This window comes from Caretta caretta, chromosome 7 (assembly GCF_965140235.1).
Source record: "Caretta caretta isolate rCarCar2 chromosome 7, rCarCar1.hap1, whole genome shotgun sequence".
In the NCBI taxonomy this organism is placed as follows: domain Eukaryota; kingdom Metazoa; phylum Chordata; order Testudines; family Cheloniidae; genus Caretta; species Caretta caretta.
This window is the reverse complement of record NC_134212.1, coordinates 53229424-53247029: the sequence shown is the minus strand read 5'-3', so window position 1 is coordinate 53247029 and position 17606 is coordinate 53229424. Positions and strand designations below refer to the sequence as shown.

The window sequence follows — 17606 nt, the reverse complement described above, 5'->3', positions numbered from 1 at the left end:
GCATCTTTGGATCCTGATTTGGAAGTTTCAAAGCCCAAAGTTTAGGGTTGCTCAGATTTGGGGGTTTTGGCTGAGTTTTGGCTAGTTTTCATGACCCATTTGACAGTATAATTCATAAAACCACATTCACATTCTGGTAGACCTAGTAAAAACTGTTATAGAATCAAAACACTGGGGACTAAGTTGGAGATTTTTAATAACCTAACTCCCAGATTAGGCGTCTAATTGCCACTTGTGCGTTTTGTAAATCGACCCCTACCCCTAGATGATAATGGGTAAGGTCAGGCCTGGCACTACCATTGAGTCAAACATAAGGAAAGATGTTCAGTGATTGAATCAGTGTTGGGCTGGGCATGCATTTTTCAATTTGCATATAATAACAAAAGATACTGGAATGGCTGTTGGAAAAGCACATGAACTCTGGTACCGGGCCGGTGAGCGTCCAAGGTATTGACCTGAGTGTGAAGAACTGTCAGACTCTAGTCCCTGCTACACACTGGAACCATATTTGTAACTGGATTCGAGGACAATACAATGAGGTTGTAACTGAGTTTTAGCTAGGTCACCTGTATCTGCAGTATAGACACCACTGGCTTGGGGAAGGATGGGTCTAGAAGGAGCACCTGGGCACAAACTGCAAGCACATGAGTAGACCATGGACTTCAGTGGGATGACTCAAATGTGGACGGTTAAGCACATGCCTAAGATCTTTGCCTCCAAAGGGCTGGTGTGATCTGAGTGATGGGGAAGGAAGGTGACCTTAGTGGTTGTATTTTGAACTACTTCTTTCTGATCCTATAAGGTGATCTCGTGGGTATGGCACAGTAAGAGGGCAGGGTGTGGGAGGTATGTGCTGCACTGCCTGGGCTTTATCCCTTATTCTGGATAACTATACATCTTCATTCTCCATCAATCCAGCATGGAACTCACTGCTGAGGCCTTGTCTACACACACAAGTTATGCTACTTCGTACCGGCATATTTAAAGTGGTACAACAACCCCAGTGTGGGTGAAATTATTGTGATATAAAATTTATACTGATACAAAATCTGAGTGTAGACCAGGCCTAGTAAAGCAAACAAACCTGTGAAATTTATTCCAAAGAGCCAGCAGGTCTTGCCACTTTCCTAGCTGAGTTACACTGACTCAGACCTTTATTTGTGTGTTCATCAGTTATCTTACTTATTTTTTAAATATATAACTGCTGTTATTACTTAATGTTTTAAAATCAAAGCTAATGTTCATCTGCATAAAAATTAGAACAATTCACTCAGGACAGCCATGTTAGAATTACTCCAGAGCCACCAGCATACTGCCATAGAACTATGATGGCTTCCAGTAGCTCCAAAACATCTCCTTTGTGTGTGTTTTCTTTAGACAAGGATCCCACTAAAGTCTGCACTGGAAAAGGGACCGTGACCCTACGGGCATCTCCAGCCTCTGAGGAAAGGCCAAGTATCAGTCCCCCATGTTCTCAGGATGTCCAGCAGTCAGAAAGTAAGTCTAGTATGTAAAAGGTTAAACATAAGCAGGGCCGTCCTTACCCATATGCAAAACACGCAGCAGCGTAGGGCACCGGTGCCCTGCACAGCTGCGCACAGCTCCAGCCCCTGCTCCGGCTCTTCCCCAGGCCCCCACCCCTGCTCCACCCCAGCCCTGCCTCTTCCCACCCCTGCCCCGCCCCTTCCCTGCCCAGCCCCGCCCCTGCTCCACCCCAGCCCCACTCCCCTGAGCTCTGTAGCTGGGCTGGGCCTGCACTCACCAGCAGTGGGAGTGCAGCAACCCATCCTCAGCTGCGCTGCCAGTGAGTGCTGGGGGGTGGTACCCCCTGCCCCCCAAGCCAGCCACCCCCACGAGGAGGCCTGGGGCCAGCCTCCCTGCTTCCCCCCCCCCAGCAGAGGCCTGCCCCCCCCCCCCCCCCAACACACACATGCACTGGGTGGAGAGGGGGTTGCGTAGGGCCCCAGAATTGCTAGGGATGGCCCTGAACATAAGATACAACAATTGTAACTGACCCCACATGGCGCTTGAGTCCAGGCTTTCAGTGCTAAAAGCATGAGCCCCTCCCACTGGCGCTAAAGACCTGAGCAAAAGCAGACTCCTAAATCTCTTATATGGGGCAAGCTGCTCGAGGAAGACAAAGCCCCAGAACCTCTGAGTGTGAGTTTCACAACCACTTATACACCACTTGGAGAAAAAGCATATTTGTTGCTTTGTGTTGCTGGCAGGAGTGCGCAAAAAATCATCCTGTTTTCCCAGGTAGGCCTTTGTGTTCCTTCTTTTATCCCGGGCCACTGCGGGGGATGGGAAGTGTCCTGGTGCAGTCGCTGCAGCAATGGCATTCATTTTTTTGCTGTAGTCAAGGCCCCTGGGATGGTGTCCCAAGTTGACAGTGTCGCCATAGACTTCTGCTGTCTTTAAATAGCAGATGTGTAATTACTTAATTACAGGAGACAAGTAAAGCATCACTAACCCTGCCTGCACCTTGGATTTTGCATATAGAATGAACTCCTAAAGGGAAGATGCTATTAAAAGTTAGGGTTGTTCAGCTTCTCCCCTGAAAGTGAAGCACATGTAATTACAGGACCTGTTGTTAGGAAAGGGTGATTCTATTCTTTCCAGCCCTAATGCCCTGCTTTCTACCTCCCCCTTCTCCTCCCCTCCTGATCCAACCATGACCTCTCCTTCTTTCATTCTCTCCATTCTCTGCTTTCTCACCCCCGCCCCCTTTGCCTACCCTTCCTGCTGGTGGCTTCATAAATTTCCAGCAGCGTGAATGGCAATGAGCCCATTACTATGGAAATGAGCTCATTAATACTTCTTTAGCTGACTCCCTCAATCACTTTATGAAATGCATGTTGGAGCTGGAAGAGCTCTTTGCACAGTACGTGAGCGGCCAAAACGGCTAATGTGGAAAGAGGGGGAGGAACTCAGTGGGCGAAGGGAAGATAGCCTCGGTGCCACTAGCCACAGGGACTGGGCTGTAAAATGGGATAATGTGTTGTACCCCCACCCGTACTCGCAAAATAGACATCTTATTTGTCAATGGGTCTCTGCAGCAGGTATTCTCATGCGGCAGTATTAGAAAGGATAGCTATGGTTATCCAGCCGACATCATGGCTTAACACTGAGACCCTGCATTTTTAGCTGTGTGTGGGGCATTTGGACTCCAAACTGCAGCACGAGAGCAGATAGCTCAGCTGAATGTCAATGACCAATTGTTTCTTCATTGCTCTGAATGAATCGCCTTGTGTTTACAAAGGTCAGAAACTGTGAGGGCATCATGTTTAGGACCAGTTTCTATGGCAATTTGGCATCCCTGTCAGAAAGCATTGTGTGTGTGTATTGAAGTAGCCTGAATGTTGAGTTCAGTGGGTACATGTTTGCTGTAAATGTAACAGTTTATTTTTTTCCCTTATTTTTCCATTCTTCCTTCCCTCCTCTCTGCAGCACACATAGCTCTGGAGACAGGAAAACCAGAAACAGGTACACATGCTTGTTGCTTTGTTTTGTTGTTTCCCCAATGTATTTCTTGTTGCCCAGCAAAAAGCAACAGGTCCCCTCTCCTTGTTCCCCATCTAGCTAGAGTGAATTCCCTCAGACCTGAAGTTCTCCTTCCCCTTTTAGATGATTGGAGGTTATCCTCTAATGGAGATATCCAGCCATCTTCTCTGGCTGCCAAGGGCTATAGAAGTGTGCGTCCCAACCTCTCCTCAGAGGGCAAACCACAGGTAAGCATCTTTCCAGAAGATCTGAGGCTTTTCTTGAGGGGTCAAGCACAGGATTCAGAGTCAGGAGACCTGTGTTCAATTCGCAGGCTTGGGTAAGTCTCTGTGCCTTCATTTTTCCTATGTGCAAAATGTAGAGAATGCGTCTTTCCCAGGAGTGCTGTGAATTCTTTAATTCATTAATATGTGTTAAAGCATGCTGAGCTCCTTGGTGGCTATAGCAGGGCAAAGTACCATTCAGCATTGTTTGTGTGGGAAAGCTCAGCCAAGAGGTAGTGATCAATTATTGTATGTCTTCCTGTATGCACTCTGACCTTCCAACTGCAGGTGGCTGAATGGAGAATTAAACTTCCTAAACCCACAGAGTGGCCTTAAAAAATGTCTGGAGAAGGCCTTGTCACTTTAACACTAGAAATGATATAATCTTTTGTCAGCCCATATTGGAAAGAAAAGGAGTACTTGTGGCACCTTAGAGACTAACCAATTTATTTGAGCATAAGCTTTCGTGAGCTACAGCTCACTTCATCGGATGCATACTGTGGAAACTGCAGAAGACATTATATACACAGAGACCATGAAACAGAGGGTGAGAAAACCTGGATTTGTGCTGGAAATGGCCCAACTTGATTATCATACACATTGTAAGGACAGTGATCACTTTAGATAAGCTTCAGAGGAACAGCCGTGTTAGTCTGTATTCGCAAAAAGAAAAGGAGTACTTGTGGCACCTTAGAGACTAACCAATTTATTTGAGCATGAGCTTTCGTGAGCTACATCTGATGAAGTGAGCTGTAGCTCACGAAAGCTCATGCTCAAATAAATTGGTTAGTCTCTAAGGTGCCACAAGTACTCCTTTTCTTTTTAGATAAGCTATTACCAGCAGGAGAGTGGGGTGGGAGGAGGTATTGTTTCATGGTCTCTGTGTATATAATGTCTTCTGCAGTTTCCACAGTATGCATCCGATGAAGTGAGCTGTAGCTCACAAAAGCTTATGCTCAGATAAATTGGTTAGTCTCTAAGGTGCCACAAGTACTCCTTTTCTTTTTGCGAATACAGACTAACACGGCTGTTACTCTGAAACCTGTCATATTAGAAAGGTTATTTTCCTCCCAAATCTAATCTGAAGTGTTGGGATTGGTCTGCCAAGCAAAGAGAAATGCTAACCTATGGATGGGTTACCAGTGTGCATGGATGCAATTTTCAGGTTGAATTCAATGGGATGGGAAAACCTGAGCAACCCTTCTTTATAAACTGCCTTCTTGAAGAATGGCATCTGTTACTGCTCTGTTAGATGTGAAATGGAGGCCCATTAAAATCTTATCCCTAGTACAGGGCAATTGCTTTAATCGTGGCAAGCTCTTGGCAAAGCCACGGATCAGACACTGCGCCTGAAATGTTAAGTGAAAGATGAAGAGGGCACCAGTCGGCCGAGGACATAAGAAGTAATGAAGCACTAAAAGAGTGAGCTGCTTCCTGCATGAGACATGTAGCTGTTTCGCAGTTACTTATTGGGCATACAAGTGAACAGAGATAGCTCAGTTTTAGTTTCACAGAGTGCTGTTTTTAGAAGAGTCCTGAGGGCACTTAAACTAATGTCAAATAAAACAGGGCTAAATTCTGCTCTCAGCCACATGGATGTAAATGTGGAGTACCATGGTCACTGTTAACAAGCAACTTGCCACTCTGTAGCATCTGGAATGCGGCAGTATTTTTCCAGTCGCCCAGCTGTATCTGCGGTATCCCGGTGTGATAACCAGGGTGGCTGCTGGCTGGCTCTCCATGGCAACTCCTGATTTATTCAGTGAGCTGTAAACCAAGGATAAAAAAGGGCCTATCCAAAGCTCAGGGAGCCCCTGCCAGAAATTACAAAAACAATAAAATTAAACCACCCCCAGAAGACCGCATTCCCCTCCCTGACCATCTCCACAGCAGCCAGCGTAAATACATGCGCCTTACATCATGCCCAGACAGTCAGCAGACTCGAGCTATTTTGGACCAGTGGGGAAGCCCATGCTAGAGCCAAGGGCCACTCACTGGGAGTGCTGTACTGCCTTCCTCCCCACCCCAGCTCAAGTGTCTCTGTTTAGCATAACATTGATAGGATGGCTACTGCAACTCTGAAATCTGAGGGGTTACTCTGGATTTTATACCAGTACAAGCGAGAATAGGAGCTGCCCCAAAGCTGCCTAGGGTGATGAATTTTAAAGGAGAACATTGATCAAGGCAATAAAGTTCTGAGCTGTTAAAGCCTTCAAAGAAGACTAGAGGCAATCCCTATCCTGTAGGCTGGCATTCTAGTCGTTTTCCTTCTAATGGATGGTGATTTACAGTTACCTGCAGCTGTAAATAAATACAGTGAAACGTCCATGTAGTAAAGCCACTTCTTTTGCTACAGAATAATTTGGCTCTAAGCAAAGATTTGCTCTAACTGGAATTGCAATCTCCACGCTGCTCTAGAGTTGCAATCTGTACGTTGCGACGCACTGAAACAATGAAGGAGTTTCTTTTTGCTTCTCTAGGAAAATGATTTCGCTATCAGAAGGCTTCACTCTAAAGACAAGTTTCTGGGAACCCAATTCCACTGTAGATCTAAATTGTTCTGTTTTTCTGAGGGTGCTTTGTGAATGAGGGATCTTTTTAGAAGGGAAGTGGGGTGTCAGCCTTTGGCAAAAGTAAATGAGACTTTTTTTTATTTGACCTCTCTGTATAGTGGAACAACCACAGTATAGTAGGTCACTGCGATATGGTTTCGCATTAGCAGAGGCACCAAATCAGATTTCAGCAATTTGCTTAGTGTGCTGTAGAGAAGGGCCTGAGCTGTAGAATTCATATTTTCTGCTGGATCCGAATGTGCCCGAAGCTGAGGAGTGCTTGAGCCAGGGGTCATGGAACACAGAGTCTGGTTCTGATGGTCAGATCTGCATTTCAAAGTTCCTGGGGAATGTTAGGAGCTTGGGTACCCAGGCTGATCCCTGCGGTACCCAGAGTAAGGTTAGCCCTGAAAGCAAAGTGAGATGCTCTTCATAGGTTTGAACTTGAAAGCTGGAAAACCTTTTCATACCCCAACGAGCAGCATTGAGAGCGAGCAAGTTGAGTGCCGGGCTTGACGATTCCATGTTAGCTTGTTAACTTGTGGTTAGCTTGTGGCTAAACAACAAAGTATAAGAAGCAGTGAGAGGCAAAAGGGCATTGTTTAAAAAGTGGATAAATGCAAAATAATGCACATTGGAAAACATAATTGCAACTATACATATAAAATGATAGGGTCTAAATTCGCTATTGCCACTCAAGAAAGTTTTGGAGTCATTGTGGATAGTTCTCTGAAAACATCCATTCAGTGTGCAGCGGCAGTCAAAAAAATAAACAGAATGTTGGGAATCGTTAAGAAAGGGATAGATAATAAGACAGAAAATATCATATTGCCTCTATATAAATCCATGATATGCCCATATCTTGAATACTGGCTGCAGATGTCGTCACCCATCTCAAAAAAGATATATTGGAATTGGCAAATGTTCAGAAAAGGGCAACAAAAATGATTAGGGGTATGGAATGGCTGCCATATGAGGAGAGATTAATAAGACTGGGACTTTTCAGCTTGGAAAAGAGACGATTAAGGGGGGATATGATGGAGGTATATAAAATCATGACTGGTGTGGAGAAAGTAAATAAGGAAGTGTTATTTAGTCCTTCTCATAACACAATAACTAGGGGTCACCAAATGAAATTAAGAGAAAGTAGATTTAAAACAAACAAAAGAAGTATTTTTTCACACAACGCGCAGTCAACCTGTGGAACTCCTTGCCAGAGGATGGTGTGAAGGCCAAGACTATAACAGGGTTCAAAAAAGAACTAGATAAGTTCATGGAGGATAGGTCCATCAATGGCTATTAGCCAGGATGGATAGGGATGGTGTCCCTAGCCTCAGTTTGCCAGAAACTGGGAATGAACAACAGGGGATGGTTTACTTGATGATTACCTGTTCTATTCATTCCTTCTGGGGCACCTGGCATTGGCCACTGTCGAAAGACAGGATACTGGGCTAGATTGACCTTTGGTCTGACCCAGGATGGCCTTCTTATGTTGTTCTCATTGAATTCAATCCTGTTAACCCAAGTCTAATGACCGACTTCATTCTTTCAATTTTTTTTCTTTTTCCCTTCATTTGGTGCTGATTCCTCCTCCTTCCCTTGAATCTGATTGGACAGGCCCTTTCCCCTCCCCGTCCTCCTCTTCCAAAAGAGGAGAGCTTTGCATGGCACCCTCGCACTGACATGAAAGTAACCAACCTGCTGCCAGTGCCCATAATGGACTGTGTGTACCTGAATGCACCCAAGCCTTATACACAGCATGTGTCACCAAGTTGCAGCAGGCAGTGTTATTCCTCATCACCTGCACCCTTTGCAACAGTCCCCAGTGAGAAGCCATGCTTTTCCGCAGGGCATCCCCAATCAGCCAATTTGATTCCCAAGGACGTGGTGCATGCTGGGCAGTCACTTTCGGGAAGTAGCTCCTTGTTATCAGACTCTTCATCCAAACATCAAAACCCTGCCAGGGCAGATCCTAGTAGTGAAGCTGGAATGAATTCCACGTATGGGACTAAAGCAGATAAAAAGGTCAGCAGTCTATATGTGGCTTGTTTATCTAACAGCACTTGCTCAGCTGCATCTGAAAATTCCACCAGCATTGCACATGACCAAACAGAGAGCCCCCGTTTGGGAACTGAGGTCACTCAAGCACCAGCCACCAACATTGTTTCCTCTGTAACAGATGCTGGAAAATCTCTTCCTCCCCCTCCTCCTGTCCCTCCCAGGCCATACTTTAACATTGTCCTCAGTAAAGACGCAGTTAGCTATGGTAGAAGCCATTCCTCCAGGACTCAGTCTCCACCTCCTCAGGCTGTGAGGGACAAAGTACTAGAGCCCCAGAGTACGGCTGGCAGTGGGGACAGGATGAGAAAGGAACCTTACCTTACGCAGCAGCAGCATCTGTACAAGGTGAAAGGACGCAGCATGGTACATGTTTTCTTCATAACTTTGTTTTCTTTCAGTCGTGCGAACGGTTCTCTAATTCGTACAGTGTCCCCTCTGTATTCACCTCTTCTTAATTTCTGCACGCAGGTCACTCTTGTGTAGTTTGATTCTTGTCATCTGCTATTCGATAACCTCTCACTTTCCCCCCAAAGTCTGAAGAGTATGTTTGTGTGATGTGTGCGTGTTTGCAGGCTAAAATCAATTGGTGAGGGGGTCAGCAATGGGAAATATTCCTGTTTAGGTAGGTGTAGCTGTAGCAAGTGCTGCAATGCAGATGAACTGCTTGTGGTTCAATCGAGAATTAAAGGACAGGGGGAAAAGACTGGCATGCCTTATCCAGTGTGTTCACGGAGCCTTTGGCTGCTAAACAGAACATCTCTAAGGGCATAGCTCGCTCTGAGGAAGGAATGTCCAGTGGCTTGGATACATGCCAGCCTGTCACTACCCTTGCAGTGCTGGGATGTGCACCCACGAAAGATGGATTGCCCCTTTGCGTAACCCCACCTTATTTCCCACAGGATGTCATTTCTACCACCACAGCTCAGCCTGAGATTATAGTAGTCCCACTCCTCCAGGTTAACACAGACAGAGAGCAAGAAGGCAGCTCCAGCACTCCGCCACCGCCTTTGGTACCTTTGGGGCAAGGTGCCACGTTCCCTGAGACCGTTCCTACTGGCTCACCTCTGACTTTTCCGACACTAGACGATTTCATTCCCCCTCACCTCCAGAGGGGTCCCCACCATCACTATCTGCCCTCCTCACCTGGCATCTCGCCCCCAATTTGCCAGAAACTACCATCATTCTCACCGCCACCTCCACTGGTGCCTCCCGTCCCGGAGGCTTTGCACAGAGTCTTGGAGCCTGAAATCACTGGAGTCCTCTCACGTACAGTAAGCTTGTTGAGTACCCTCCTCACAGCTTTCCTGAATTTGTTTCTAGGTTAAAATAACTTTCTCATTGGCATACTAAGCTTTGAAAGAGGAGCACTGACTAGCACCTTGCCAGCAGCATGACCCCTGAAACCTTGTTTACGTCCTGTTACGGTGCATGTATGTCATCTACCTTATCTGGCTTGGGAACTTTGCAATTGTTTGGTTTTTCCCCAATATTTTACAGTCTCTCTCCCCCACCTCTGTCTCTGCTGGATAATCTACACCTTTGGCTTTAACCATCTTAGGGGAATGTACTATGTATGATACTTGCACTTCTCATCTGAAAGAATAACACCTGCTGCTTGAGCTTTGGCTAGCTGATGGTCTCTCGACAACAGTAATATCAGAAGCAGCAAAAGCAATGCAGTTAAGGACGGCACACTCTGTCCTGCATGGTGATAAAGGGCCACGTTCTATGTGTGTATTCCCACTGAAGGCAATGTGAGGTTAATGCCAAAACAGAATGACCCACAAGCTGTAACTTCACTTGCTAATCTGAGACCCTTGCAAGTTTCTAAGCACCATGTGTCCCCTTGTTTGAAATATCCTTGCTCCTGCTGAAGTCTTTACGTTCTTCAGAATTCTCACATTTTGACAGGACATCACCCTGGTTTTTCTGTGTTTATTTTCTCTTTTTAAACCCACTTCCTTTTTTACAAGGGGGCAAATGTAACCACAAGAATAGCTGTAAAGGTTTGGATGCTCATCTGAACCTCTTTGTAACAGAAAGTTTACCACCAGTAGCCCTATTACAGGATTTCCAGTAACTCCTGAGTGAGAAATCCAGCAAGAATAACTTCTCTGATGATGATTTTTTGGCTGGGCCTGGAAGAAGTAGCAGAGAGGCATGTGAAAATGGAAAGAAACAAGAGTGGCATTTTCAGAAGTGCTCAGCATTGGCCTAACTCTGCTTCTATAGTCAGTTGGATTTTTACAATTGGGGAGAACTTTAACAAGCACCAAAGTGACTTAGGAACCTAATCCCATTTAAAGTCAATGGGATTTAGCTTTCCAAATCACAAGGGTGCTTCAGAAACTGTGACCCTCTTCCACTCTAATGGGAGCAAAGTGTCGCCAACTTTGTGTGATTTTGAGGACGCCACCCTCAGTTTCCCAAACATTTTCTTTTAAATGACAAATTTAGGTTTGGTTTATATTTTTGGCTGTGGAGATGCTCCACTGTGATTGAAGTAGCTCACTACACTGTGGTCTTCTGGCTCTGCCCACCAAGCCTTCCCTTCCCACACACCCCATCTGCCTTCTGTGCATTGTATCAAGGAGGCTCCCCAGCATGCAGCAGATGCATGCTCTCTATATGGAGCATTCAGATCTGCCTCCCCACTCCTGTGCTCAGCAGGACTGCCTTGCTTCCACCGCTGAGGGTACCTCCATAGATGGGGGCTAGATCTGCCCCTCAGAGAGCTTTGGAAACTCCTGGTTTTGAGGCTGCTGAACAGTCACCTCTTCTTATGTTCTCATAAAATGACTCAGGCCTAATTAGACACTTGATGGTGTAAGAGTGTCAAGAGAGCTGAATAGTTCAGCCCTGCTGCCTCTCTGATTGAGTGAGGCTGATTGTAGCTGGTGGTTCTGCTAATAACATACCCTAACCAGAAATGGTCTATGGCACCAGGCCTCACTTTGGAGCGTGTTACTTCCTGATCCTACAGACACTTCCTGCTGACATTTCCAACCACTGAGCTCAGTGGGACTGCTCACAGCCAGAAGTGCTGCGCTCAGTTGTGCATGCAGGATCAGGCCCCGCAGAACAGTAACAAAGCCGGCAGCAATGGAGCAAGACTCTCTGGTCCCCTTTTTAAAAGAATGACTAGCCCTGTGGGCCAGCTCCGTTTCACAGACCAATGGCTTGCAGCATTTCACTCTGACCACAGAGTCAGAGCAGCACAGAAATCCAGAACTCCACACTCTTGCTTTTTGGATGCCCATTTTCCGTTAATTTCTGTGGGAATTGAGGGTCCAAATCCTTCTGACACCTTTGAAAAAGCTCTGCCTTAATGACAAAATCAGCACATAAAAATACATGTATCGTTTTTGGCCAACGGCCCCATCTCCCTAGCCTCCCCAGCAATGAGTGCTTCTGTGAACCTGATCTGAAAGGGTCATGTCTGAGCTAGCCTTTAACATCTCCATGCAGACCCAGTCTTTGCTCCAGCAGCACAGATGGTGCATCTGTGATGCTAGGATTGATTTAAAATAAATAATAGAGCAACTTGCCTTAGGCAATCCTCATTGCTCCCTGAAGCTGTGTTGTGTATCTTCCACGCTAGTGCCCTATTGGTTACTCTACACCTGTTTTTTTTTCATAGTTCTGGGTGCCCAGTCGTCACACTGTCTAATGTCTCCTAAGTGATGGTGCTAAACTTATTTTTCTGATCTTCCTTGCAAAGCCAGCTGCAGTAATCGGGTTTCACTCAGAATCGCATGAGTTTTGCATGTCTGACTACTTGCTGGGAAAGGAATTCTCTTTAAAGAAAGAGTGGGTGAGTGGGTGGGTCTCTCTCTCCCACAACCAGATTAGCTCATTCCTGCTGCCAAGTGTATGCTGTATATAGCATGATGGTTGAAGTCAAGGACACTTCTTCTGGTGTGGAGGGAGAAACCCAGTACAAAAAAACTATAGTTATTCCTTATTCTACTAACTGCAGTTAACAGGGAATGGAATGCCTGCAGGGTCAGGGTAACAACCTGTGCTTATGCCTTCTACTAAAATGTGCTACGATACCTTTCTTATTCCATATTAAAATAACTTTTTCCAGAAACACCAGCAGGCTAGTGATGCTCACATGCATCTTCTTCTCTTTTCCAGGACCCATGTCCTGTGCTAAATGAAGTCTCCCCGCCTCGCACTGGCACCAAATACCAATCCTCCTTAACATCGATCAGCAAGCCTTCCTCCACCTATCCCTCAACCACAATTGTTAACCCTACTATCGTCCTCTTGCAGCACAACAGAGGTAAGGAGACATGCAGGTGTATCTCCACTTGTGGCTCAGGTTCATTCAAGTGGAGCAAGCTATTGAAACTCATTGTAATGAGCTGGCAAGCATGTGTGTGTACAGCTGTCTTCAATCAGAACTGTTGGAGTAGATGTCTTAGGCTCTATACTGTAAGTGGTGACAGAGCCTGGACTTTTGAAGTAGAAGTGTCCGAGTGTTCTCCCTGCTGCAGTCACTGTGAAGGTGTGAGTGGCTGAGGCATGCTGTGCACTGATAGCTGAGACATGCTACATGGCCACAGATGTGGTACAACATATAATTAGTTTCAGAGTAACAGCCGTGTTAGTCTGTATTCGCAAAAAGAAAAGGAGTACTTGTGGCATCTTAGAGACTAACCAATTTATTTGAGCATGAGCTTTCGTGAGCTCAGCTGTAGCTCACGAAAGCTCATGCTCAAATAAATTGGTTAGTTTCTAAGGTGCCACAAGTACTCCTTTTCTTTTTGCATATAATTAGTGAGAGACCCAAACAAAAGCCTTGGACCCGAGAGTTTTGGGGAAGTTTGGTATTGATCTTTGCAATTGATCCCAATCTCTGTAATGGGACAAATCGAAACCCCAAATCACATCATTCTACAGCCGCCCTGGCTCAAAACCATCTATAATTACAATTCAAACCCTTTCCCTCCTTTACAATAGCTCCCTCTGCAGGGTAGGTTCCATATCCTATGAGAGAAACGTTGCTCCTACTCCACTTTCCGTGTAGGTAATGTTATCCCAGCCCCAGTCAGGATCTGTATTGCCTAGGGGAGTTAGGTATTGATTTCCAGTGAGATTTGGGCACCTAACTCACTTACACTGCTTTGAAAACCCCAGCCTAGGATGTTACCATTTTCCTTTTATCAGGGAAATCAAATATCACCCATTAGAAGCAAGGTCCATTTCTCTCCTGCTTTTTATCATCCTTATGGAAAGTGCTCCCAGATGTGTTCCTCCGCAGTCCTGAAATGCTGTATTCGATTCTTTTCTAAAGCTGACTTCAGTCTTTGACCCCAGAGCTACTGATCGAAGTTTATCTGCTAGGTAATATAGCACAATGAAATAAACCCATCACTAGCTATTGGAGTGATACTCCCTGCTCCAGCTGGAGTCCCTGTTAGTAGCCATTAACAGGAGCCTTCTCCCTTTATGGAAAGCAGTGCCCTTAACTTAGCCTCTGTGGGATGTGACATGATTACCTTGACTGTACAGACTGGAAGGCTGTGAAGCCCAGCTCAGCTCTTGGATGGAGTTAAATGCTGTGCATGGCACATTGATGTTTCCTCTGGGCAGAGGAAGATGCAGGCCCTCTTTCCTTCTGCCAGTGCTCTGAGAGCAGCCTGGCTCCATGCGAGCTTTGGATAGCTGTAGGTGCAGCTTGATTAAAGGCCTTTCAGCTGTTCCGTCTTGGTGTGCTCAAGCTTGTTGTGTCACACACAGTTCTCCCCTTGACAGAGAAGAGCCAAACCCTTTGGTTGATTTTAAATCTGTACTGAGCCTTTTCTCACTCAGGACAATTCAGGTGTCTTTGTCACACAAGGAAATGCCTCTTCCATTCTTCCCTGAAGCCACCATCATCTACTCAGCGGTTCTCTGGGCAGCCTGCAAGCTCCTCAGACTTTGCTGAGGGTCCCACACCGTGACCAAGCATGGAAGCACCAATGATTTAGTATGTGTCTGGGTCTCTGGTCTATCTCCAGTAGTGCAGAGAACTAAACAACACATTCCTCTTCTTCCTCCTGATTTCTCTACCTCAGCTCAATACACAGGCCTCCTCTCTGCTTAATAGTGAGGAGAGCTAGTAGGGAGGAAACCTCCTCTTCACCTAGGAGCTCCCTTTTCTCCAGTTAAAGTCCATTCACCCCATGTACATTCCTCATTTCTCCCCACCCCCCAGAGATGGAAACATTTCTCAAACACAACCTCCTTAAACCATCTATGGGGTGTTATGCCAGAAGATCTTCCTGATTATCAAAGGTGTAGCAAGGAGGCATGGCCTCCCTCTGAGACTGACAGGGAGGGACTGCAACCCGCCCCCTGGTGGGAAGAGTCAGGAAGGCCAGGCCCAGCCTGCTGAAAACCAAGGGGCTGAACAGGAACAGGAAGTAGAAAAGGCAGGCCTGGCAGCTCATTTAGGAGATAGATGCATCACGTGTGCTACTGTAACCTAAAGAGGATTCTGATTGTACTGCGGACTTGTCATAGCCGCCAGCTGATCGAGACACCAAGGAGCTGGCCACCTACCCCGGGGAGACAGGACAGACACAGAACGGAGGTACCAAACAAAGGGGACATAGGAAGTAGCCCAGGAAAACTAAAGTACAGTCTGATTGTTTCTTAGCCCGATTCTAGGCCCGCATGTTTCGTGTCTTCCTACCCCCTGCCACCCCACTCCTGAGGTGGCAGCCTCCCCACTCAAGGCCAAGGGGCCCATGTTTGTCGGCCATCCACCAGAGCCAGGATACCTGACTGTTTGGTGCCCCGCCCTGCCTGAGCACCTGGGTTCATAGGCTCCTTTGCTGCTCTGCCTTGACCACAGATCAGAGCCCTCTACTCTGTTTGATGCCCTGCCCTGCCTAAGGGCCTAGGCTCCTAGACTCTGTAGTGCTCTGCCCTGCCTGAGGGCCAGAGCCCCCCTTTTCTGTTTAGTGTTCCACCCTGCTGGAGGGCTTGAATCCCGGAGCCTGATTACTGCTCGGCCCTGCTTAGAGGATCCAAGCTTCACAGACTGCTAATTTCCCCCTTTGATTGCCGTTCTAAGGGCGTGACAGCAAGGAGACGTGGCCTCCTTCTGTGACTGACAGGAAGGGACAGCTCCACACACCTACAAAAGGAAAGGTCATCTCCTCAATAGAGGACCTCCCTATTTGATGGCTGGCTCTAAGATCCCCGTTACCCAACTCTACCTCCTTGATTATAACACATGGATGAATCTACCCTTCTGCTCTTGATGCCCTATTCAGAAGAGGGAACTTTGCAGCAGATGGGTTCCCATTCCCTTCTTGAGGGCAGGCACATTGTTGTCTTAAGCACTTCTCTTTTCCATTTGCGTTTCCTGGTTATTTCTGGGTATTGGTGACATTCACAACAACACACCTGGGCAGCTTTCCATTGGGGTGGGTGGGAATGTGTTGGGCTAGGAGGCAGGGCTTGCAGAGTTTTCTCATGATTGCCAGAGGACACCAGTGATCCCTGCAGAGGGAGCTGAATTTGAGTGAGCGAAACAAGGAATTCTTCTATGGTGAGTAGCCCCACCTTGCATGTCATGCCTGGAGAAGTCTGATTATCTGAGCAAGCAGTGTGTCCAGCGGATTACTGCATCCTGCAGATTTGCTTGGAGGGTGAACCATGCTCCCAAAGCAATCATTTCCCTGACAGGCATTGCAGGAAGTGGCTTATTGCTAATAGGTAATGGTCATACTATGCCCTTCTCATATTGCCATGACTAAGATATTGACATTCCATTGGAGAGTGCCATTCGTCTCCAAGTTCTAAAGCAATTTCATAATCAGAAATAAGTGAGAAATATTTTTTTGAACTTCTGAAATTCTTGTATTCGCCACATCAACTTTCAAAATTATCAGTGTTTGATATTGTTAGTAAGATGATAGAATTTGAAATGTCCTGTATACTTCATATAAACTGTGCTCCTTGTTAGGGAGAAAGTGTTCTCTTGTCGTTAGAGCAGGGGCTTGGGAGCCAGGACTCTCTGGTTTCTATTGCCTTTTCTGTCCCAGACTCGTTATGGGACTTTGTTTGACAGCCTCCACTGACTTTGAATGTCTCAGTTGTTGGGTGGCCAACATGAGATATCTCGAGTGTCTCAGGTTGAGAACCTAGGAAAGGAGGCTCCTAAAAAGAGTGGTCCTTGTGAAATTCTTGGCCTTTACCAGCCTGTACCTCAGTTTATCCATATGTAAATTAAGAATAATCATTCAGTCCACAACTCATAAGGATATTGTGGGTCTTAATGATCACAAAGCATTTGGCATTCCTTGCCACAAAGGCCCTACATATGCAGAAAAATGGCTGTGTTATTACTTAATAGTAATATTATTAACATGCTGCTAACTTGAGTATTATTTGTTGGTTTATTTGACAGTAAGTCTTCACAATTGTTTTTAAACTGTTTTCTGTTAAGCTGTTTTCCTTCTCTCTGACATAACTATACTTTGTTGTTGCAAATGTACGGGTCACTTTGTATTGTGATGCTGAATAGTCACCAGTGCTGCTCTTTGGAGGGCGGCGGGTTTGTCACTTTGGCAGGGTGTTGAAAACTTGATCCACTCCAGCAGTTTCTGCCATTGTGCAGACGGCACATTTCTTGCCTGTCAGAAACACAGCAACAGGACGCTTACTGTCTATGTCTCACCCTCTTGTTTTTGTTTTTGTTTTCGTTTTCCTTCTCTACCACAGAACAGCAAAAGCGGCTTAGTAGCCTGGCAGGTATGAAGCAAAAGGTCCTCACCCCACAGCTGCTGCCTCTGCTGGAGTCAAGTGGCTGCTTTGCTAGCTTGCAGAGTGCCTTTAGCAAACACACTTCTCAGTAACTGCAAGGAAGCGAGCTGAATCCCTAAAAATAAATGAGTGTTGCAGCTCAGCCACCACAGCTGAGCTTTTTGTATTAGTTTTTTCTGAAAGTGTTGGAAATATGCATAGTTGCAGACAGGCACACATTAATGTGGCCAACCCCAGCTGTCCAAAAAGCATGAGATTAAAAAAAAATGTGGAGTTCTTTAGTTCTCTTCTGGTTTGTGAGCCTATGGGATACACCTGGGACATGTTTTCAAGCTTCTCTCTGCAACCATGAGGGCTAGAAACTAACTTGAAAAAGCAAGCTGACATTCTCATGTAATAACCTGACTCCAGGAGCTGGGGCTTTAATGAGAATGCCAAATATCATAAAACTCATGATAAA

At 46.1% G+C, this 17606-nt stretch overlaps 1 protein-coding gene across 34 annotated transcripts in view; it reads left to right on the top strand.

Annotated features, from left to right (window-relative positions):
- SORBS1 (sorbin and SH3 domain containing 1) overlaps window positions 1–17606 on the top strand; it is a 111145-nt gene that overhangs the window by 17678 nt on the left and 75861 nt on the right. For 12 of the 34 annotated variants that reach the window (XM_075130674.1, XM_075130673.1, XM_075130675.1 and 9 more), the window contains 6 exons: window positions 1378–1497; window positions 3451–3486; window positions 3628–3731; window positions 9280–9651; window positions 12521–12668; window positions 17105–17134. In XM_075130674.1, coding sequence (XP_074986775.1) covers window positions 1378–1497; window positions 3451–3486; window positions 3628–3731; window positions 9280–9651; window positions 12521–12668; window positions 17105–17134 — 810 coding nt within the window. Of the gene's footprint in view, window positions 1–1377; window positions 1498–3450; window positions 3487–3627; window positions 3732–7936; window positions 8744–9279; window positions 9652–12520; window positions 12669–17104; window positions 17135–17606 lie in introns of all 34 variants that reach the window. The other 22 variants (XM_048856337.2, XM_075130667.1, XM_075130666.1 and 19 more) reach the window with 2 other exon arrangements.